General features: G+C 52.4%; 1 protein-coding gene across 1 annotated transcript in view; it reads right to left on the reverse strand.

Moving 5' to 3' along the window:
- Pou2f3 (POU class 2 homeobox 3) overlaps positions 1 to 18,499 on the reverse strand; it is a 53,394-nt gene extending 34,895 nt beyond the window's left edge. Inside the window, exons 1-2 of the mRNA XM_090319789.1 lie at positions 18,472 to 18,499; positions 11,266 to 11,334 (exon numbers count right to left, since the gene is read on the reverse strand). Of these exons, the coding sequence (XP_090175915.1) occupies positions 11,266 to 11,334; positions 18,472 to 18,499 (97 nt within the window). The remainder of the gene's footprint in view (positions 1 to 11,265; positions 11,335 to 18,471) is intronic.
- Positions 18,500 to 24,240: the final 5,741 nt, after the last annotated feature.

A 24,240-nucleotide genomic window follows, 5' to 3' on the forward strand; every position in this document is an offset into this window, starting at 1 on the left:
AGTCTGGTGTTTGATGTAGAAAAAGTGTGAGTTAGACTTAGGCAAAGAGGAATAGATGGTGATGGAATTTGAAAGTGATTCAAGGCAGAAAGCAGAAAGCGATTCATAAATGCCTGGGAGAGAGTCAGCATTAGGAAATATCCTTGTAGACCCAAGCAGAAGGCTAATACCAACAAGATAAATAAACAGAATAAAGAAATAGCCTGGCAGGCAATTTTACAAATCAATACTCTAAATCAAAGATAAAGGAGATTGAACTATATGCTTAGAAATGATCTAAATGGTAAATTTTGTTATGTGTTTTTTGTTTCTGTGTGTGTGTGTGTGTGTGTGTGTGTGTGTGTGTGTGTGTATACTAGAACTGGGGCTTGAACTCAAAGACTGGGCGCTGTCTCTGAGCTTTTTTGTTTTCTTTTTTCTCAAGGTCAGTGCGCTACCATATGGGCCACAACTCCACGTTTGGCTTTTTTGTAGTTTAGTAGAGATACAGTCTTGTGGACTTTCTTGCCTGAGCTGACTTTGAACCACAGTCTTCAGATCTCAGCTACTTGAGTAGCTAGGTTTGCAGGCATGAGCCACCAGTGCCTAGCACAGTAAATTTTTATGCAATAAAACTTATATAGCCAAAGCTGGGAGGTGGTGGCTCACACCTATAATCCAAGGTACTCAGGAGGCTGAGATCTGAGGATCCCTTCATCCTGGATTCTGGGTATCAGAATGTTCCTTTCCATCACTGCCCTGGCCATATTTTATTTTACTATTTTTTTTCCAGTCCTGGGCTTAAGCTCAGGGCCTGAGCACTGTCCTTGGATTTTTCTCAAGGCTAGAACTCTACCACTTGAGCCTCAGCACCACTTCTGGCTTTTTCTAAGTATGTGGTACCAAGGAATTGAACCCGGGTCTTCGTGCATGCTAGGCAAGCACTCTACCACTAGGCCAAACTCCCAGCCCTATTTTACTGTTTTATTTATTTTACTTCTTGTACTGGGGCTTGAACTAAGTACACAATGCCCTTACTCCACTTGATTGCTCATGACTGGAATTCTACCACTTGAGTCACACCTCCAGTGTGCCTGGGCACTGTTGCTGAGTTAATTTTTGGTCAAGATTAGTGTCCTACCACAGCACCACTCAATCCTTGGGGAGGCTCAGGATGCTGGGTAGGATTCCATCAGACCATAATAGTAAGGGAAGGGGAGAAACCCACAGGTCTGCATGGAGGTGGTGTCCATTGCTAAACACAGCTGCCACCTCCCCTCCCTCCTCTCCCACCTCCACCTCCCTCCCTCCTCTCCTCTCCTCCCTCCACCTCCCCTCCCTCCTCCCCCACCTCCACCTCCCTGTTCTTAGTATCGGTGAACCCTAGGTCAGTGGTAAGGGGCTTGCAGGAGCTGGGGGTGGGCCCCCAGAAGGCCCCCTGCCTTCCCATTTCTCAGCTGAGCTAAGAGCCCTGCCTGGCAGGCCTGGAGGATTCACCTGGCTTTGGCAGCCATGGGGTGGGAGTTTGCCTGGGGAGCAGTTCTCTGGGTGAGGGAGGGAGGTGGAAGCTGAATCAAGAACTGTTCCAGCAGGATTTTTCACTTCTGCCTGGTAAACAAGAACTGGAGGGAGAGCAGCGTGTTCATGGCCCCAGCGTCTTCCACTCCCTCGTCCACCGCTTTGCTCTCTGGGGTTACCCAGAAAGACTCTACTCAAGAAAAACCAATGTTTAAAACCATTTAGAGGGGCGGGGAGTTTGGCCTAGTGGTTAAAGTGCTTGCCTAGCATGCATGAAGACCCGGGTTCAATTTCTATGTATGTACCACATACATAGAAAAAAGCCGGAAGTGGTGCTGAGGCTCAAGTGGTAGAGCTCTAGCCTTGAGAAAGTCCAAGGACAGTGTTCAGGCCCTGAGCTCAAGCCCAGGACTGGCAAAAAAAAAAACCCCAAAAAACAAAAACCATTTAGAAACTTAATGAAACTTCCTGTGCTGGCAATTTCTGGTAGTACTGGGGTTTGAACCCCCAGCCTTGTGCTAACTAGACAGGTGCTCTACCACTTAAGCCATGCCCTCAGGCCTCTTTGCTTTAGGGTATTTGCCAAGCAGGCTCGCACCTGTTCGCCTTCTGTAGCCTAGGCCTTGCCCTCCCTCAGCTACAGAGGCATGCGTGTCTTACCTGGCACAGGTGTGGAGAGGGGGTTCACTGACGTTTTGCCCAGGTTGGTCTGGGACTATAATCCTCCCATCTCTGCTTCCCAAGAAGCTGGGATTCAGTCCTGAGCTTCCCTGCCCATCACTTGACTGTTACACAGGATGGAGTCTTAGTAGTTGTAGGTAAGAGAAGCTTATTTCAAATGAGCTTATGGCAAAAGATCAATGAACTGGCCTCTCTATTTTACACCCAAGGTTTGAGGTGGGACGGGGTTCATGCGCAGCTGCTCCCAGAGATCAGCTGATCCCCACACTCAGACTCCTTCTGAGACTGACCTCTCTCGCTCCTCCTCATAGGTGAGAGATAGCCACCACCTGTCCTGCGGTCACCTCCTCCACCAGGCAGCCCTCTTCCCTGCTAGTCTGAAAGAAAAGGCAGAGTATAGCTGGTGCAAAGGCTCTGGGTCATGGACCAACCGTCTAGTGGGGCTACCTCAGAGCAGGGTGCAGCTGCGGCCCGGTGTGGAGGCCGTCTTAGATTCCAGCTGAGAGAGGGTGACGGGGGGCGGGGGAGGGACTGACTGGGCTGTGATGAGCTGACAATGCAGCTCAGTTTGCGGGATACTGGGCCTGAGGCAGTAGCTCACATCTATAATCCCAGCTACTGGAGGGGTGGAGAGGAGGAGGTGCACTGGTTGAGGCCAGTGGGATATCAGTTTATAAAGAATGAGGTCCTGGGAAACATTCCTGGGCACCAGCCAACCACCAGTGCAAACCAGGGTCTTCCAGGGTGGCCATTTAACCCAACCAGAAACCTGACTTTTCCCAGCCACCCACTGCCACCCTCCCTCCCTTCTCTGATACTTACAATTGCCCCAGTGGACTGGGAAGTGTGGCCTAGTGGTCAGAGCTATGTACAAGGGACACACGACAAGCTGAGCTACAGCGACTGTGTAAAGTGAGCCTTGGGGAAAGTTCCATCTTCCCAGCCTTTGGAAACAAGAGCATCAATCCTATTCCTGCCACCTTCTTTTTTGAGGTAGAGGAAATGCAAGGGGGAAACTGAGGAGGATGAACTACAAAGCTGCCTGAAAACAGGTCATAGAGGGACCCAAGATGGACAGGTGGAAGGGCATTGGTTCAAGACTGGGGCGATGGGTGGTCTGGGGTTCTGTTTTTTGCCAGTGAAGAACCCTTGGTTAAGTCAGGGTGTGGATGGCAGCATTATCCCTGCGTGCCTGGAAGCAGTGCCCAGGGCAGGCATCACTAGTCAATCTCAGCACCCTTCTCCTTTCCCCTAAGCCCAGTACTATATGATATCCTCCAATGATGAGATCAGCTTTCTACTCACTACTCTAGGCACTGGGATGGATGGTCACTCAGGTAGCTACAGACTCACTGGGGAGTTGGTGTGACTTAAAGTTTCTACTTCTTCGGCACTGAGAGAGAACATCCGAGAACTTTCTTGCCTCCAACAGGGCCCACGGAGAGGTGGGTCTGTTGGCTGCCCTGGGCACAGCATGCTCACAAGGTGGAACTGGAGCCCATCCTCCAGGCCCTCTCACAACTACAGAGAACCCCGGCATTGCCACAACTATCTGCGGAACCCCCACTTCCCACTGCAACTAGGCCAGAGTCTAAGGCCCTATCTGAAAAACAAACTAAAGGCAAAAGAACGCGCATAGTTCAAGTGGCAGTGTCTGCCTAGCAAGAGGGCCCGTGACCAAAGCAGGCTTCGGCTCTGGGCCACAAGTGAATGCCCAGGCTAGCCTGCTCAGGAGCAGCTACCTTTCCCATGGAGATGCCTGGGACAAATCACAGCAAGTGGTACCGGGGGGTGGCAGGCCCTGTTTTCGATACCTCACCAATCTAGGCTCACTTGACCCTCAAACGGCCCTGTGGATAGCATCATTACCCACATTTTATGGATGAGCACTGAGCAGAGAGTCTTTAATGAGCAATGAACCCTGAAATAATGACCCCAAGGTCAGAGCAGACTAGGGGAACACAGAAACCCTCTGGATACATGAGAGAAATCAGATACAGCAAGTCAAGGTGTCTGCCTCACAGACGCTGAGGCAAACTCGGGCTGAGAGAAGGGACGTGACCAGACTGAGGTCCCAGGCTGGTGATAAAGAGTAGCTCAGGCTCTCCCTGGGAGCTTACCTTCTTAGGCCAAGTGCTGAGATTGTTTCTACCCCCGCCTTGGTTTTGGGTTTTTTTTTTAAACTTGTTTTACAAATGGAGATGGCGGGGCTGGGAGTTTGGTCTAGTGGTAGAGTGCTTGCCTAGCATACACAAAGACCAGGGTTCGATTCCTCAGTATCACATACATAGAAAAAAGACGGAAGTGGTGCTGAGACTCAAGTGGTAGAGCTCTAGCCTTGAGAAAGTTCAAGGAGATGGCCTGAGCGTGGTCACCAGAAAGAAGGAAGGCCTGAAGCCTGAATGCAGTGATGCGTAGTGGTTCCAACCCGTGAGCTCAAATATCCTCAGGTCACGGAGAGGATAAACGGAGTCCAGATGTCCCCCAGGACAGAGACCCAGCCCCTTCTAATAGGCAGCGTCCAACGCCTCCCCAGGGTTGCAGGGGAGCCAGCCATAGGCCCTGGAGCCCATATTTGCGAGCCAGCTTAACCTCTTTTATCCAAGCTTCCAGCTTCCCACCACAAGAAACCTTAATCATCCTCATTTGAATCTCAAATGACCTCTCCCTGTGCCTCCTCCCCACTCAGAGGCTCTGAGGCAAGGATATGGAAATTCACCCTGCAGTATGGAAATCATGGCACTATGCAAATGGGGCGTGAGACCCTGTCACCATGGCAACCACCTGGTTTCCTTTCCCCATGGTACCTCTCTGGGCCTTTTGGCTTAGATTTCTCCATCCTCAGCTCTAGCAGAAATGGGAGACTAGTACAGCCTCCTACTAGGGGCCTGGCTGGAGTTGACAGCCCGCAGGTGAGGCCGTCCCTACCTGAAGTCCCCTGCTAGGCTAGACCTGTCAAGCTCTGTTTTGTGTGCGTGCGTGCGTGCATGTGTATGTGTGTGTGTGTGTGTGTGTGTGTGTGTGTGTGTGTGTGTGTGTGTTGTGTGTGTGACCTTTGGAGCAAATTTGTACTGGGCACACCCAGGCAAGGCCAGATGGCTGTTTTCTCTGGACTGGCTTAGTCCAAGTCCAGTGTGTATACGGGGGTGGGGGGGGATGGGGGCGTTCCTGGAGTCTGGGGACACAGAGGAGCCCCCAGAGGTACCATCAGGAGGGTTAAGGGACGTTTCCGTGGTGCCCGCGGTAGGAGATGAAAGACACACAGAACCTGTATGTAAAGTCTCATGCAAATTGATCACCAGCAGCACTGGTAGGTTTGGGAGATGTCTGTAGCTGGGGACCTGGTATCTGCCCCGGGGACCTGACTTGGCACAAAGGCTGCGGTCCCTCCTTCCTCAGGGGCTCCCCCCAAGCCCCCAGGGGCACTCACCAGAGAGTTCCCCAGTTCCCAGGGATCGCAGGGGATCCCTCAGAAGTGGCTGCTGCCTGAGGCTGGTGGGCAGGAAACAGCCACCTTGCAGGCACGGGCTTGGGACCCCTTGTCTCTTTTATCAGCTCCTCACCAGTGCCTAGGTGTGGGCCACCACAGGCAGGAAGAGGCTTAGACACCAGAGACCCACGAGGGAACACAGGCTCCCGCCTGCCCCTCCAGTGGCTGAGCTGTCCTGGAGGGTCCAGTCGGCCCTGGAAAGCCACCTCCGCCCAGGGGAATCCGATTGGAAGGACACCCACCTGGGTTGTGTGTATGTGTCCTCGTGTGTGTGTGTGTGTGTGTCTGTGTCTGTGGATTTGAATGGCATTTCAATTGCCAAGGCTTGGGCCGCTCCTCCAGCCCCTAAGACTTTCCCTAATTTAATTGCTTGGTTTCCTTTACATTCTTTTTTTCCCCACCAGGTGCTCACCCTTCTCATTGTTTCTTGAGGACACAGGGAAGACCTCTGAGACCAAAAGCACTTATTCACAGCTTGGGCATTAGGGGCTGCAATTTGGGGCAAAGAGCTAAAACCCACTTACGCCACAGCTCTACTTCTGGCCTTGCTTTTTGAGGGGGTTGATAGACTTCCATAGAGATAAGAGTCTCATGGACTTGCCTGCAGGAGAATGTCTTCAAAGGTGGATCCTCAGATCTCAGCCTCTCGAGTAGCCAGGATTATAGCGGGCATTACCACTGCCTGACCTGGGGACAGCCTTGTACAGAAATGGGGACATTCTTATCCAGAACAGAGGCTCCCACAAGGCAGAGACTCACCGTGCAGCTGGACAGCCCAGGCTACGGTGGGAGGGGCTGGAAGTTGAGGTGCAAGACCAATTTTGTGCAAATGGTCAGAGGAAGAATAGAAACATACGCAGTGCATCAGAGCCGGAATCAGGGCGCTCTTCCCATAGACCCATGCATAGAACTCTTGGTGTGGTGGAGAGCGCTTGGTGGGTCAGAACTTGGTTCTACTGGGCACTTGCTAGTCTCTGACATACTGGAAATAAAAGCCACTCATCTCCACCTGGACCATCTGAGTGGCAGCAATGAGCAATGAGGAAGAGAGAAAGGCCTAGCTCAGGACTGCCAGCAAGTATCCCCTCTGTCTGCCCAGTACCATCCTGTCTGGCTACTGCATAGGCTGGGCTGGGCATCCACGGACCAGCAAGTGTCTGAGGCTGGATCGGGGCACAGGTATGAGCCACCACTGTGGCTGGTTCAGATACTTCTGCTCTAAGTGTGTGTGGGGGCAGGAGGGCTCATGCCTGTAAGCCTAGCTACTCAGGAGGTTGAGATTTGAAGAGATTCCTGTCTCCCATTAACCGGCAAAAAAAGGTGGAAGCGGAGGTTTAACTCAAGTGATAGAATGCCAGCCTTAAGAGTATAAGATGAGGCTAAAGGAGAGAACAGGGCCCTGAGTTCAAGACTCAAGTATTGGCACCAAATTCTCCATCCACCAATGAAAGGAAAACCAATAAACCTGCAGTACTCTAGAAAGAGCCTGGCTTTCTCTGTGTGGGAAGATGGAGGTAGAACAAGCCTGGGGATTTCTGAGCCTTTACCTGCTGCCTCCACCTTGGGCAATTTATTCCCTTTTCATGGAAGGAAAAGGAAAAACAAGCTGCCCTGCCAGCCAGTCTCCACCAACTGGGAGGTCCACATCCCAGCCCCTGTGCCCAGCGGGGTTTCACACAGTCCCAGCTGCTCTCTGGGGCAGGAGCTTTCTAGGTCATCTTTGTTTATAGTTCCTTTAAAACCCAGAAACAAACCACCCATTAATTCATGCCCTCCTGGGAAGGTGAAGATATCTTTTAAATTTTCAAAGAAAGCCATTAAACCAAGTTGGTAACTATTGTAACTCATAATAAGCTTAATAAGCTTTCCTATGTATACCTATATGTATATGTATATCTATGTGAATGACTTTCCAGGAAGTTTGGTTTCTTTAATTAGCAACTTGGAAAGTATTCAATAGTTTCAGGGTTACCTAGGCCTGGCTGATCCAGCCTGGGTGCTGAGAAGGATGGGGGGCTAAAGGACAGGGGGTAAAGCTCTGGAAGTTGTTCACAACTCTGGCTCCATGCATCCAGCCCCCAGGGCTGAGCCATGTACCCCAATGAAGGAGCACAGGGTGCCCTGTGCCCTGAGGTCCCAATCCCCCAGCAGCCATGCCTACGTTGTGTGCTACACAGTCCCAGGGCCTGCTGAGAGTGGTTAGAGATGGCGATGACCTGAGCACTCAGGCCACTCTGAGATCCACACTGATTTTCCCTCTTTTTTTTTTTGTCTGTCATGGGGCTTGAACTCTGGGCCTGGGTACTGTCCCTGATCTCTTCAGCCCAAGGCTACCGCCCTACCCCTTAGCCACAGTGCCACTTCCAGTTTTCTAGTGGTTAACTGGAAATGAGAGTCTCATGGTCTTCTGAGTGCCCAGGCTAGCTTTGGACAATGATCCTCAGATCTCAGCCTCCTGAGTAGCTAGGATTACAGATGTGAGCCACAGTAGCGGCGATTTTTCCTCTTTCCAGAAGAGGAAAGGATACATTATTAAGTTGCAGGCAGTGGAAGGCGGCAGCGGAGGTACACATTTCCTTCCATGCACTCTTACAAATTCGAATTCTGATTCCTGCCTTCTCAAATGGTTGGCTTAGGTCACATACATAGTCAACGAGCAGCATCCTGGTCACAGTAGTGAGGGTTTTTTTATTTTATTTTATTTGTCATGGAGCTTGAATTCAGGGCCTAGAAGCTGTTCCTGAGCCTTTTGTGTTTATTTGAGCCACAGTCTCACTTTCACCACTTATGGTTTTCTAGTGGTTAATTTGAATTAAGAATCTTATGGACTTCCTTGTTGGGACTGACTAGCTTTGAAAGACCATCCTCAGATCTCAGCCTCCTGAGTCTTTAAGATTGCAGGTGTGAGGCTCTAATCCCCCCCACCTCTCTGTCTGTCTGTCTGTCTGTCTGTCTGTCTGTCTGTCTCTCTCTCTCTCTCTCTCTCTCTCTGTCTCTCTCTCTCTCTGCCTCTCTCTCTCCCTCTTTCTCTCCCCCCCCTCTCTCTCTCCCTCCGTCCCTCCCTCCCCCCCTTTCTCCCTCCCTCCCTCCTTCCCTTTCTTTTTGGCACTGGGGCTTGAACTTGGGGGCTTGAGAGTGGTCCCTGAGCTTTTGCACTCAAGGCTAGCACTCTACCACTTGGTCACAGCTCCACTTCTGGCTCTCTGCTGGTCCATAACTGATACCAATCTCTTATGGACTTTCCTGCCCCAGCTCCCTGCCTACTGAGTAGTTAGGATTCTAGGAAAGAGCCACTGGTATCTGGCCAGACGCTGCTTTGATATTAAGATAGAATTGACAACTGGAAATAAACAAGTCTGTGACAAGTTGAAATTGTTTTACGAACAGGAGGGGGACAAGGGAGAATGATTAAGGGGGTGCACTTAATGGGCATGTGTTAAATAGACATATGTGGAAGTATCACAGCGGAAACTCTTCTCCCCCAACCAAGCAGTATGTGCAGATTTTTTTAAAGTCTTCATAAAAAGATCTGTAATGAGCATACCCTGCAGATGAGACCCCTAAGACCCCACAACTACTATCTGGTAACTGGTCCCAGATCTTTTTGCTTAAGAATGGAACTAGAAGCTTCCAGAAAAACTTGAAAAAGGTGATTTTCTTCCACATCCTGTCTCTCATGATCCAGATGAAAGACTTATTGAAGTCCAGTTAGGACGCTAGCTATTAAAACTATTTGGTGGTGGCCGGGAGTTTGGCCTAGTGGTTAAAGTGCTTGCCTAGCACGCTGAAGACCCGGGTTCAATTCCTAGGTACCACATGCATAGAAAAAAGCCGGAAGTGGTGCTGAGGCTCAAGTGGTAGAGCTCTAGCCTTGAGAAAGTCCAAGGACAGAGCTCAGGCCCTGAGCTCAAGCCCCAGGACTGGCAAAAAACAAAACAAAAAACAAAACAAAACAAAACAAAAACAAAACAAAAAAAAACTATCTGGTGGTGTTACAATGTCAACTTATCTTTAGATTCTGTTTTGTTGGTTTTTTTTTTTTTTTTTTTTTTTTGCCAGTCCTGGGCTTGAGCTCAGGGCCTGAGCACTGTCCTTGGACTTTCTCAAGGCTAGAGCTCTTCCACTTGAGCCTCAGCACCATTTCCAGCTTTTTTCTATGTATGTGGTACTGAGAAATCGAGTCTTCGTGCACGCTAGGCAAGCACTCTACCACTAGGCCAAACTCCTGGCCCTCTTTAGATTCTTTTTAATTACATGAAATTTGCAAAACTGTGAAGGCAGAAAGAATAGAAAACTATGAAACTTCCTTTTCTGTTTCCTTTACTTTTTTTCATGAAATGAAATTACCTGTAGACAATCTTCCTCTTTGGGCCTATTTGCCATTCACAAACAGAAAGGCCATATTTACACAGACCTCCCAGGTTCATTCCTTAAGGAAGAGTGCCGGGCCAAGTGCCAATGGCTCAGGCCTGTATGTAATCTTAGCTACTCAAGGGGCTACGATCTGAGGATTGTGGATCAAAGCCAGCGCCAGGGGGAAAGTTCATGAGATTCTTATTTCCAAAGAAAACTACCAAAAAAAGTGGAAAGTGTGGCTGTGGCTCAAGTGACAGAGCACTAGCCTCAAGACAATGCCTAGGTCCTGAGTTCAAGCCCTAGGATCAACACACACACACACACACACACACACTCTCACACACACACACAATAAACCCTGACCCTATCTACAATGCCCCATGTGACAGGGTTTGTCCATCAGTTCATAATAGCTGGCCACATACCCTGCTGTTTCTAAGGGCATTGGAATGGCATATCAAGAAGTGATATACAGCCAGGTGCTGGTGGCACATGCCTGAAATCCTAGCTATTCAAGAGGCTGAGATCTAAGGATCACAGAACTAAGCCAATCCAGGTAGAAAAGTCCCTGGGAGACTCTTATCTCCAATTAACCACTCAAAAACCAGAAGTGGAGCTGGGGCTCCAAGTGGTAGAGCGCACAGCTCCTGAGTTCAAGTTCTATGGCAGGAGGAGGAGGAAGAACACAGGCCCAATGCTGACAGCTATGCCTGTAATCTAGCTCCTCATGTGGCTGAGATCAGGTAACCACAGTTTGAGGCCACTCTGGACAGAAAAGTTTGCTACATTTTATCACCAAAAAGGACTGGAAGCATGTATCAAGTAGTAGAGCACCAACTTAGCAAACATCAGACTGTGAGTCCAAACCCCAATACTGCCAAAAACAACAACAACAAATAACGAATGATGGGCCACAGTGAGAACACCTGACTGGCAGGTGCCCGGCCTTAATACTGCCGATGTGAACCACCTCCCTATCTTTTCGTTTTGGCTCCTTCCTGGCCTACTTCTAGAGGTTTGTTCTGCTGACAGCACTATGTAGTACTTTTTATCGAGGCTCCAGAATCATGTCCCACAATCCTTGAGACTCCCCCGTGTTCCTAAGACCCAGCATTGAGGTCTGAGCCATTGAAAGACCCTGCTCTGAAGAGACCTGGCATGGCTGCATGGTCTTCCGAGAGCCCCTTCCATGGACCCCTTGCTTGACTCTGTCCTGCCTGGAGGAGAAGCAGCCGCCTTACCTGGCTCCACCTGGCTGAGAGCACTTCGGGCACCCGTGGAATCGGCTACATCCCCACTCATCTTGATACCTGCATGGAAAACACAGGTCTGATTTTAATAACAGGCCACCATCTTTCTCACTGTGACAAACAGAGCTTTCCCCAAACAGCACCCATCAGACTTTGAAATTCCAATTCCCAAACATTAGAATATGCATCAGCTTAGCGGGACAAGCGTCCCTCTTCTTCCGCATGCTCTGTCGCCTCGCCTTTCTCTGCACCTTTCTCCATGGCTCTGACCAGTTATGCTGAAACTAAGTTAAACTTCACCGAGGGGAGGGGAAGGGAGAGCCTGAGCATCCTTCCCACTTCCAGTCTTCTTTTTGTTTAGGGTTTGGGGAATTAATATTATTTCCTTAAAAGCCGCATCAGAAAAGCAAGTAAAATAACATTGTCCTGCCATATCTGCACTGTAGAGGCAAGAGAACTGTGGGCCTGAGGCCCATTCAAACTACACAGTGAGAATGTGTCTCAAAACAAATTGTTGTTTAAATAAAAATAGCAGAGCGCCTGTCCAGCAAGCATGAGACCCTGAGTTCAAATACTAAAAAATAATGGTCAATTTTTAAAAGTATGTAAGGTATTAGCTGGGAATCAACTTGTAGCTTCTGCATCTCCCCTCTCGGAGATTCTGTCCTTTGACGATCTTTACCTCCTCCCCTAGCCCTCAAGCTTGCTCAGTGATAAACAGTTGCCATGCCCAAAATGCAAACCTACACAGGGCTCCAGAATTAGCCCCAGAATCTCCATCCTGCTTCACTTCAATAAATTAAACATTTACCCCTAACCTACCTAGCCCTACCTAGGAGGCCTCTAACTCTCCTCTCAGGTCAGCAGAGGAAAAAGGAAACTCTGAACTCACTCCGTTCCTCTCCTTATTAAACCTTAACTCATATACAGTAGCTGTGAAAGTCAGAAGAATATTTTATTCAAATTGTGTTGAGCCCTCGCCCCTTTTACCTCCTTCCCCTTCTCCGGGGCAGGTACCTTAACTCTTTAAAACCAGATAAAGTCTTGGTAAGGCAATTTGCATAGGAGGCTTCCCAACCAATACCAGTGAAGGAAACAACCTTCATTTGCATCAGGTAATCAGGCAGTTGGCAGTGTGGATGGTTTGAGGTCAGGAGAAGATGGGATGGGGCAGACCTTGTTCTGGTTTTTTTTTTTTTTTTTGTCTTGTCTTGTTTTGTTTCTTTCTTGGTAGAGGGCGCTAATGTCTGTGAAAGAGATTCATACATTTGGGGTACAGTGACTGCAGCAATGAACAACAAGACTCGGAGTTCTTAGGATGCCTGAGAAGTAGGTGAGAAAGTAAGGCAATTCTCTTTTCTTTCTCTCTTTTCTTTCTCCCTCTTCTTTCTCTTTCATTCTCTCCCCCCCCTCTCTCTCTCTCTCTTTCCCTCTCCCTCTCCCTCTCCCCCCCCCTCTCTCTCTTCTTCATTTTTTTTGCCAGTCTTGGGGCTTAAACTCAGGGTCTGGCCACTGTCCCTGAGCTTCTTTTGCTCAAGGCTAGCATTCTACCACTTGAGCCATGGTGCCACTTCTGGCTTTTCTGGCCTTTTCTGTATGTGTGCTACTGAAGAATCAAACCCAGGGCTTCCTGCATGCTAGTCCAGTACTCTACCACTAAGCCATACCCCCAACTCAATAAGGCCACTCTCAAGTCAAGTCACCTTGATTTGAGAAGAGCTTTTTCTCTTCTTTCTTTTCTTCTTCTTTTTTAGAACAACTACCCATTAAAGGTAGCTATCAGGGGCTCCTGGGGTCGCCCCTGCCAGACCCCGTACTGCTCTAGAGGGAGACTAGCAGTCATATACCCTATCTTCTCGGCACCACATTTGGGAGGTATTCTTGGAACCTAATCTCAGTCCTTCCTGCAGCTATTTCAAACTTTCTGCATCACCTGCCATGCGTGAGGATACAGCGTTAGTGTGGACCACCTGGCTGCATTTGCGAAGGAGCCTCTTCAGCTGCTCGCTTCTACTCTGCCGGTTAATGGGCTCTACCTGCTCCCGCCCTGGAGCTGGCCGCTGCCATTCTCAGCTCCCACCACCACAGCGCGGGGGTCAGCCCCCATCACAGACTGCCAGGGAAGTGACCCACGCCTGTAATCCTAGCTACTCTGGAGGCTGAGATCGGAGGATCACAGTTTGAACCTAGTCTAGGCAGGAAAGACTGTAGGATTCTTATCTCCACTGAATCACTAAAACAAAACAAAAATGGAAGTGGATATGTGGCTCAAGTGAGAAGAGTGTCATCCTTGAGCAAAAGAAATCAGGGACTGGGGCTGGGAGTTTGGCCTAGTGGTAGAGTGCTTGCCTAGCATGCACGAAGACCCGGGTTCAAGTCCTCAGTACCACATACATAGAAAAAAAAAAAGCCAGAAATGGTGCTGAGGCTCAAGTGGTAGAGCTCTGGCCTTAAGAAAGTCCAAGGACAGTGCTCAGGCCCTGAGTTCAAGCCCAGGACTGGCAAAAAAAAAAAAAAAAAGAAATCAGGGACATCACCTAGGCCCTGAGTTCAAGTCTATACCAGCACAAGAAAGGGAAAAAAAAAAAAGGAAAAGGGGCCGGGAGTTTGGCCTAGTGGTTAAAGTGCTTGCCTAGCATGCATGAAGACCCGGGTTCGATTCCTTGGTACCACATACATAGATAAAAAGCCAGAAGTGGTGCTGAGGCTCAAGTGGTAGAGCTCTAGCCTTGAGAAAGTCCAAGGACAGTGCTCAGGCCCTGAGCTCAAGCCCAGGACTGGCAAAAAAAAAAAAAAAAAAAGGAAAAGAAGCAGGAAGGAAGTTCTCCCTGTCCGTTTTAGCAGAGCCAGTTTAGCTAGGTTTTACATCAGATAAATTTGAGCGTAAGTCCAGTGTCTTTAGCTGGGGTACAGCAGTTATGAAGGTGATGGTGAATTTTTTTCATCCAAAAAAAGGAATAATGAAACACATCTCCCAGTGGAGATCAAATTAAATAATAAACCAAACAAAGAAGGCATCTGATGAGCTAATGAAATGGACACCAGCTTAGGCCTGGGTTCCCTTCTCCTCCTGCCTCCTGGTCCGCCCTCTCCTGCCCCCCCCCATCTTCTCCACACGATTGATTGGTCCCTACCAAGGAAGCCATTCATAGTCTTCAGACTATGCTTTCTAGGAAAAACGGCTCACGGGACAGGCTGAGGGCCAGTCTCTGAATCAACGTCATTTCTAAATTCTCACATTTAAAAAAAGTTAAGTCTGTAGGCCATTCTCTATACTCGACTACACCCAGAAGCCAGACCACCCATCCTTTAAAACTTATTTTGTGGTGGCTGTTGCTTTGTGGGTGGTGTGGCTTGAACTTAGGGCCTGGGCACTGTCTCTGAGCTTTTTCACTCAAGGCTAGTGCTCTACTACATTGAGCCACAGCACTACTCCGTTTTCTGGTGATTACTTACAGATAAGAGTGTCATAGGCTTTCAGGGGCTGGCTTTAAAACTGGATCCTCAGATCTCAGCCCCCTAAGCAGCTAGGATTGCAGGCGTGAGCCTCTGGTGCCAGGATAACAGTCTTTATACATACAAGCCACTTTTGGAGGCACGCGGGTCACTCACTCTGCTTTGGCTTGGCCATTCATGACAGGACACGAGTGGGGAAAAGCTGGATCCTGCATGGAGGGGTGGCATGAGATGGCCTGTAAACACGATCTTTTCTCCAGGATGCTCTGATACCAAGAACCTGTTCTCTCCAGGCTGGAGGCTCAGGCTGAGGACGATGGGTGGAACCGGAGCTTGGGTCTCAGCCTAAAAATGGGCCAACACCGAAACTCCTGGAGACGCACTAACCCTTCACCTGTCGGACAGCACTTGCCTTGCCCGGGGTGAGTGGGAGAGGTGTGGGGTGGGGCGGGTTCCTGTTCTTATCTCAGCCTGTCTGAGTAGGCTTCCTGCCACCCTCCCTTCCCTGGGGAGCCTCAGCTGTCCAGATGCCAGTCACAGACCCTCATCTGATCCACCCGGCACCATCTACTGATATCAGTCCTGGTCTGGCTGGGGGACAGCTCATCTGTGCACCCCGGAGGGATGCTGGGAGGCAGGGCATAGGCGAGTGTCCAGGGCCCCGGACCTTTTGAGTCCAAGCTGCTCTGGTAGAGGCCCCATGCATCTGCCTCCATGTCCCTGGCTGGGTCTGGATCTGACTTTTGGAACTGACTTTGGGGAACTTCAAGGGAGCCACCAGTCCCTGGATTGAGCTAGACAATGCTAAGCTTCTCCTCAGACTCAAGTCTTTATCTCTTCCTATCTCCTCTCCCACCCACAGTCAGGCTTTTCAACCCGGAGCTCCAACTGGCTTCGGTCTGGGACACTCAGCCCCTCTCTTCCAACTCTCCCAGTCCTAGGAGAGGGAGGGAAGCACACAGTGACATGCACCAGGAAAGAGACACCCTGGGGCCAACCAGGTGTGCCCCTTCTGGCTGGCTCTGCCTCATTTTTCTTTATCATCTCTCCCTCCCTAGCTAGCTGGCTCACTCTCCTAGGCCTGTTTTTGGTCTGTGAGTCCCTGATTGGCTCAGAGTCCCTCTGTCTGGTGGCTTTATGCCTGGTTTCATGTCTTCTGGAAGTTCAGCATGAGGTGCTTGAGGCAGTCCTGATCGTGGCTTGTACCTGGGTTATCAGAGCAAGACAGGGACTGCAAAGCTAATGATGCCATCTGAGTGGGGACCTGGGAGAAAGCCTATGTCCTGGTCTCTCAGTGGTCCAATCCTTCTCCTTATGCACGGTCCAGGGAATCATGGGTGGAGTCACAGCGGCTCAGAACTGGGAATTCACAGGGGATGTGCCAGAGATAAAGGACCAGTGCCACAGAAGACTACCATCTGGGAAAGGGAGGATCACAGAGAGCATCCTAGAACTAAGGGATGATTCTTCAGAGAGAGGTCTAGAAGAAGACCTTTTCTAGAGGGAAGGGACATCCAGCCCCCCTGTGAGCTCCACACAGCCAAAGATCCTGAACAAAGACCCAAACCAGAAAAGCTCAGAAAGGTTGCAAACAGAGTCCCAAACTGAGAGACCCCATGCAAGTGCCACAGGAGAAAAGCCAGGTATCACAGAAGAGCCAAGACTCGGACATCTGGAAGAAAGACAGCCCTGAGGGGAGCTGCTAAAAACAAAGCCTCCAAAACAGGCTGGGGTGGGGCTGGGGGACAAGTAAATTCAGAGGGTCAGAGAACCCACACCCTGGAGGATGGATGGACCCACATTCTGAGGAGTCACCTCCGACGCTGGGTTTGGTTCCATCTCCTCTGTTGGTTCTTTTCCCCCCTCCTCCTCCACTGCCTGCAGGGGCACAAAGGTGGAGGGGGTTTTGGACATCTGAGAAGCATCACACAGGGGCTGGTGGCAGGGGGATGCAGCTGTTCTCTGGTAGATCCTCCAGGGCCCCTGGCTGCTTCCCTGCCCCCTCCACACCCCCAGAGCAGGAACCTGGAGAGACTGGAAGGTGGAAACCCCCAGGAAGTCTGACTCTGGGCCCTAAAGGTCTCCCCGCCCACTGTCTAGGCCACCTCAGCAGGAATTCGGTTCCCAGAAGAGCTCTGGCCTTCTTGATGGCATGAAGGACAGAAGTGCCTGCCCATGACCTGTCACCGGAGTTCCCCCAGGTCCAGATGGCACCCAGTTGGATGCTTCCTTCCTGGCACATCCTCCGAACCTTTCACAAGGAGACAACACCTCTCTGTTGCACTCTGCCCAGCTGGGAAACTGAAGGAGCTGGGAGCCCGGGTCTCCCGCGTATACTGTGGCTGGCTTGCTCAAGCGCTCCCCCCCCCTCTCTTCCTCTCCCTCCCTCCCTCCTTCCTTCCCTCCCCTCTCTTCTTCCTTTTCTTTTCTCTTTCTCTTTCTCTCCCCCTCCCTCCCTCCACCCCTCCCTCCTTTCCCTCCCTCGCTATTTTCTCTCCTTCCTTCCTTCCTTCCTTCCTTCCTTCCTTCCTTCCTTCCTTCCTTCCTTCCTTCCTTCTTTCCTTCCTTCCTTCCTTCCTGATTGTGGGGCTTAAACTCAATGCTGTCCCTGACTCCCTTTCTCAAGACTAGGGCTCTACCATTTTGAGCCACAGCACCATACCTGGTTTTCTGGCAGTTAACTGGAGATGAGATTCTCCGCTGGCTTTAAACTACAACTCTCCAATCTCAGCCTCCTGAGTAGCTGAATTATGGGCATGAGCCACCAGCCTTTGGCTTCTTTCTAGCATTGATAGATAGAACCCAGGAGAGCAGCCCCTTCCACCTCCTCCAGGAAGGCCTCCTCCTCCAGGAAGGAGCTTCACAATTCCCTATCTGAAGCAAAGATACCTGCGGTCTGCTCACGTTGACAACCAAGATGCTAGGTTTAGAGACGCCAAATACAGGTTTCTTCTCCTTGAGTCTGGTATTTGCTCAGACCTTCCCCTGCACCCCTTCCCCCCAAAAAAACATTATCCAGTCCCCCCCAAACCAAGCCAATCCTTTAGATGAGTGGCCCCACCCTGGTCTGCGGAAGGAGGAGCCCGCAGGGGGGATGGAGGGCCCGGGTTCTCCAGCCCACCACCATCTGTGCAGGCGGAATTCACTCCTGGGGTATTTCCATTCGCGGATGTGGGGTTCAGGGGATGGGCCTGCCAGTCTCCCCCATGCTCCGCGCAGCCCCCCACGCCCCAGCCCGGGCGCCCGGAGGACAGGTACGGACCCACCTCTGCGCACAGACACACCCGTGCGGGTACCTCGGGCCGCGGTGCCTTTGCCGGCACACACGGGGACACGCGACACCTGCTTACGCAAGGCCCCGTGGGTGCCCCGCGCGTGCCTCTGTAATCCCCCATGCCCACTTTGCCCACGTGTCGCCCAGCAGCCCGACAGCACGCGCGCAGCATGTGGATACGCGTAGGGACTTCCAGGACCGCAGCCCTGGCTGAGCGAGCGCACCGCCCGGGCGGCCCTCCCGCCCCCGCCCCCAGGCCCGGGCCTTCGGGAGCCCCCAGCGCCCCACCCTCACTCTCCCCCAAACTTCCTGGGTTCCGTTCCCCCAGCCAGACAGCTACCCGGGGCGGCCCTGGGCGGCCCGCTAGGCGCCCGGGCCTCTCGGCGCCCGCGCCCGGCCCCTCCGCCCGCCGCCCCTCCCTGGGGGTCCCGCGCGCTCGGACACCGGTCGGCGCGGTTCGCCCTCACCTGCGTGCCCGGGCTCCAGGTTCACCATCCTGCCCCAGGCGGGGCCAAGGCCAGCGCTGCCCCAGGGCCCTCGCGTCTGCCCCAGCCGGGCTCCCTGGGACGCCAGGGTCCCCTCCTCCCGGCCCCGGCCCTGGGAGCCGCTGCGGGAGCCGGAGCCGTGGCCGCCGCCGTGCGCTCCCTGCCGGGCCGGGCGAGCGCAGTGGCGCGCCGGGGCCGGGATTGCCACACTCGGCAGGTGAGCCGGCGCGCGGGGCGGGGGCGCCGGCCACGCCCCCGGAGGCCCCCGCGCTGGCCCCCGGCCCATGCAAAGCAGACATTTGCATCCGCGGGGCGGAGGGGGCGGCGGGAGGAGGGGCCGCGGGGGCACCTGTCTGCGGGGACCCCGCCTGGAGACCCCGTCCCAGCTCAGGGCAGCCTGCGCTCCAGGGGCGCTGGGAAGCCCTGAGGGGTCCCCAGCCCGGGACTGGGCGCCACCTGGACGGGCTCCCGAGGAGTCGGGAGCCGGGGTGTTGTTGGGAGCAGTCGTGGGGGTGTTCTGGAAAGAATCTGGTCTTGGACGGCTTCCCCTGCGGCTTTCCAGCCCCGTGGCGAGGGCCAGGGTTCTTCACCTCCCTGAACCCATTCTACTCCTCTGTAAACAGGGGCAGGTGCGCGCCCTGCCTGGCACCTGCAGGTGGCCTCGGGAGCTTGGCCCAGCCCCCCCCGCCCCCCCCGCAGCCCTCCGGCCTCCTCCCCCAGGCCTGCCAGACCTGGCTCCCCACAGGGCCCAGGAGGTGGTCTCCCAGAGGCTGTCTCCCAGGATGGAGCCTGGCTGGAGCTCCTGGAGGGGACTCATCACGCATCCACTCTCCTCTCTCCAAGTTCCAGCCATTTCCCAGGCCAGGGGTCACCAGCTGCGGCCAGCCCAGGAAGGAAGTCGCCCGCAGACAGGAGGGGGAGGCCTGGCCTCTCTTCTGGACAGGACTCAACTCTGTGTACACCGGTCACCCCTCGGTTCCCTGTTCACAGGGAAAACCCTGGGCTTTCCCGCTTTACCCCTCCCCCCTCTCCTCATCTCATGGAACAGCACTTGAAGCTCAGCCTTTCATCGGTAACACACTATTTGGATATTTATTACATCATTTGTGGTCTATACAAAAATATCAATACCAGCAGACCCGCCCAGGGCAGCTGAAGAGATGCTTCTGTCCCATTATATAGGGATTTGTGAATCTTCTGTGGGCCTCAGGCCCGAGGCTCCCTAGGGCGTCTTTAATGGCTTCATGATTACTTTTATCGTTTGTGGTGCTGGGGACTGGACCCAAGGCCTCACCCATGTTAGGTATCCTCCTGTGGTAACTCTGTGCCATCTCATTTAGTGCACGTTCCAGCCTTCGCTTCCCAGGCCAGGCACGGGTGGTTCATGCCTACTTGAGCTACTCAGGAGGCTGAGATCGGAGGGCAGCGGCTCAAAGCCAGCCTGGGCAGGCAAGTCTGTGACTCTTAGCTCCAATGAACCAGCAAAAAGCCAGAAGTGACAGGTGTGGCTCAAGTGGTAGCGCACCAGCCTTCAGTTAAAGAAAAACTGTACCCCATGTCACAGATGGGAAAACTAAGGCTTGGGGTGTTTAACTTGACATGTCCCACTGCCAGTGAGCACTGGAGTTCTTCCCGGACACTGCTCCCCACTCCTTGTGACACTGTCTAAATGCCCCCCTCCACTGGAAACTGGAGGGAGGACCCGGGGAGCCGGCCAGTGGGAGAGCCCTTACCTCGCACACACAAGGCCTTCTCTGAGTTTGATTTCCAGCAGGGGACAAAAAGAAAAATGGAAAGTGATTGCTTCCTTCTTTCATGGAATGACTGCGACCCTTCAGTGTCTTAGGAGTTTTGTGGCAGGTTAGTTAGGTGGACTTGTTTTTAGCCTGGCTGTTTACCAACTGCATCTTTCCGTTGCCCCAAGTGTTTAAGCAGTGCTGGGAACACCTCTGAAGGTGTTGGGGGGGTCAAGGGGGGCCTGGAGGAGAGGAAAGGGCTCAGGCACTTCTTCAGGGTCACAAACACTTCCTGCCCCTCCCATCATATCCACCTCCAAAAGGATGGAGATCTTCTTTTTGCTTTTCTTTCTGGCTTGGGGAAGAGATCAGCAATAGTTTTGGGGGCTCAGGTAACCCGCAGCATCCGTCAGGACACTCAGCCAGCTCCTCCTCTCCTCCACTCTTCTTTTTCTTCTCCTCTCACTTCAGGTTTGGTTCCTTCCCTGAGGTTGGTTCTTACCTACACACTTGTACTCACGGCTATCTGCCTAGAAAAATGCCTACACCAAGTTTAAATACTCCCTTTCAAGTGTGATTTGCATGCGTTCATTTGCATACATTTGCATGGCCCTGTGTACCCAGGGCACTGGTTCTCTGACCATCGATTCTGGGACCTGTTGCACTCTGTGTGTGTGTGTGTGTGTGTGTGTGTGTGTGTGTGTGTGTGTGTGTGTGTCTGTGTGTGTGTGTGTGTCTGTGTGTGTGTGTGTGTGAATCTTCCAGAAGCTGGAAAATCTTGTACGTCACAGTAGCCCGGAGCCATTGAGGATTGGGGTGTGGGGTGGGGATGGAGATTTTAGGGCAGGGAACACTGAGAAAGAGACACTTGAGTGTTTGCAGTTGGAAGCACCCACAGTTGGGTCCAAAGATGGGGTTGCAGAGTAGCAGGGGGGGGATCGGAAGGGGTGGGAATTGGGAGCAGTGGGCAAATATTAGCTATGGTTTGTTCCTTTTCTCATTCATTTGATAAATACTAAGTGTCCCCCCCCCCCACACACATACAACACAGCTTTAGAAGGAAGTTCAATCTTCACTGCTCAGAGGTCAGCACAGGGGCTGCAGAGTGGGGTGACTGAGCCTCTCCTCCAGCTTTGGCTTCGCCTCTCTGTCACCCTGTCACTCCGGGTGGAAAGAACCTCACGGGCACTCTGGCCTCACAGATGCCAGCCAGAAGCCATGGCAAGGGGGACTTGTCCCAGGCCACACAGCTGGTGGAAGGACCCTGCTCTCAGCTCTCCCCCGTGTGGGAGGGGCTAGGGGAGGGGGCTAAGGGAGGGGTGGGGGGCAAGCAGAGGGAGAGGTGGGTTTATCCCTTCCCTTTGACTTGCTTGATAATGATTTCAAGTAGATGAGCAGGATAGAGTACAAAGGACCACTTTAGTCTCTGCACCCCTTTCCCAGCCCTCACAGTCATCATGAAAACCAGCCCTTTTGAAGTCCTGCTGGTAAGAAAGTTTCCCTCAGGCCTAACACTCCCTGAGTGGAGTGGGCTCTTCTGTGGGGAGGCGAGCAGGGAACAGTGATAGGAGAGGCAGGGGAGCCTGCAGGTTGAGACAACGGGAGAAAGAAGCAGGGGTAGGTAGTCCTTTCAGTGCCTCTCAACATCAAAAGAGGGCCATGCAAATGACATGCAAATAGAATGCAAATCACCTCGCCTTCCCTTGCCCCTCCACCCACATACCTCTCCAGAGCCAGATGGCTTCTTCCAAGCTGTCCCAAAGCCCTGGTCCTGGAATGGTGCTCCTCCCCCGCTCAGCCTTTCTAGTGTGACAGTAGGCCACCTTGAGGGGGTGCCCAGTCCCCCCAGGTTCCAAGGGCTCTAGGAGTCACCTCTCACCTTACCAGGGCTGGAATTGGCGCTAGCTCAGGAGAGGTGGGGGGAAGGAAGGAGGGAAGGAGGGAGGGGCGTCTTGGGCTGCTCCCGCTCTGCAGGGAAAAGGCCTTATTGGCTCCAGGCCTGCCGGGCACCCATTTCCTGTCAAGTCAGCTGGATTGAGTTGTCAGGGCTAGAAGGGTGGAGAGCAAGGAGTCCTGGAAGGCCACCAAGCAACAAGTTCCTTCTAGCTCCTTCCTCCTGCCAGATGGGCCATGGGGCCCAGAGCGTAGGGGTGCCAGGTGAGGGTCGCTCCCTGCCTTGAGGTGATCAGACAGTGAAATCTAAGCTCAGGATTCAAAAAAAAAAAAAAAAGCAGATAGAAGGAAGGTAGAGACCAAGAAGGACTTCCAGGTCGGTTTGAATCATACCTCTGAGTAACCCTGATGGCATCTCTGTGCCAGGAGGCATACTGTGAAGGTGGGGAAGGGGCCAGGGCCAGGATGGTGGACTGAGCGGTGTCTTGGGAGCCAGGAGAAAGCCTCTGGGTCTGGGTCTGGGTGGTCGACGTAAAGGACCTGGAGAAGGGCAGAGGCCCCAATATCCACAGGGCCTATCCCACCCCTCCAGAGCCCCCTGCCAGCCTCCGCCCGCTTCCACATTCCATGTGAGGGGCACATACATAAATGGCGCTCGTGTCCCTGGAAACTTGAAATAATAGATGAAAACGGTAAAGCGACAGCTGTCTTCCTATTAACTTTTGGGGGGCCTCGAGATCAGCATTGGGCCTGGAAATGAAGGGTCACTAATCACCTTCCAAAGAGCCCAAGTTCAGGCAATCCTTGACCAGGTGACATGGTTTGGCCACTAGCTGCACTCAGGACAAGTCTAGGCCCAGCTCGCCCCCTTGTGGTTATCTGGAGCTATGACCGCTCTCGGTGGCAGGAGGGAAGGGACCCTGGCTGGAGGAGTCACAGGCTGCAAATTCAAACTTTTAGTTTATAGATGACCATATGGTCTTAGAGTCCCTGCTCTCCATCAGAGCCTGGGCTTTGCCGTGGACAAGACACACGGTGTGGAAGAAGACCGTTCTACAAGAGGCCCACAGTTCAGCCAAGCTGATTTGGAGACAGCTAGCCGGTTTCAATGACAGAAGACTTGTGACATCCAGCATGGCTAGTTTCAGCGCAGCCTGAATCCCAGGTTGGGAACGGCTGGAGAAGATGGTGCCTGCAGCAAGTCTGTCTGACCTGAGCTGGGAATGGTAGTATACACCTGTCATCTCAGCACTTGGGGAGCTGAAGAAGGATCATGAGTTTAAGACCAGACTGGTATAGATAGCAAGACCCTGTTTCCAACAAAAATCACACACACACACACACACACACACACACACACACACACACACACACGCACACACACGCACACACACAGTCACCTGTGCAGCTTTGAAAAACACGGCAGAGATGGAGGCCAGGTGTGGATTTGTGAGTGGTGTTTCACAGAACCACAATCAGGCCTTGCCCAGATTCTCTGTAGAAATTGTAGGCTTCAATCTTTTTCTCATTTGTTATTTTTGTGTGGGGATGGGGGAGGCAAGGTCTCATTGTGTAGCTCCAGCTGACCTGAAATGTGCTATATTATAGTCCAGGCTGGCCTTGAACTGGTGGGCCTCCTGTCTTACCCTCTCACGGCTAGAATCACAGGCATGAGCTTGCATGCCTGGCAAGCTTTGGTTCTTAAAAGTGGTCTCTGTCCCCTTTATGCCAGGCCCTCCTTCCCCTCTCTACTCTCAGGACTCAGATCCTACAAAGGAATAGGGCAGAGTTGGGGGCCTCAAATCCCCCCAAACCCTTTCATAGGAAGAGAAACCTGGTATCTCGCTGTGGCCCAGGCCTGGCGACTGGTGTCATCAGGGTTCCTGTTCCTATTCTCTCTCACTCTGGGGCAAAGATGCACAGGGTGGGGGTTATGGGGTGGGGGTGAAGTCTGGGACCCTGGTGTCTCTGGGGGACACCTTCTAATCTTGACAGAGGACATCAGTCAGCCGACTCCAAGCGGCAGCTTGGATCCCAGCTCTGCCCTCACTCACCATCTGACCTCGGGCAAGTCACCTGTTTCTATGGTGAGCCATGCTTGTGATGGGCTATCAGTCCCTGG

This window comes from Megascapheus bottae, chromosome 27 (genome assembly GCF_031878675.1).
Source record: "Megascapheus bottae isolate mThoBot1 chromosome 27, mThoBot2.hap1, whole genome shotgun sequence".
NCBI lineage: Eukaryota > Metazoa > Chordata > Mammalia > Rodentia > Geomyidae > Megascapheus > Megascapheus bottae.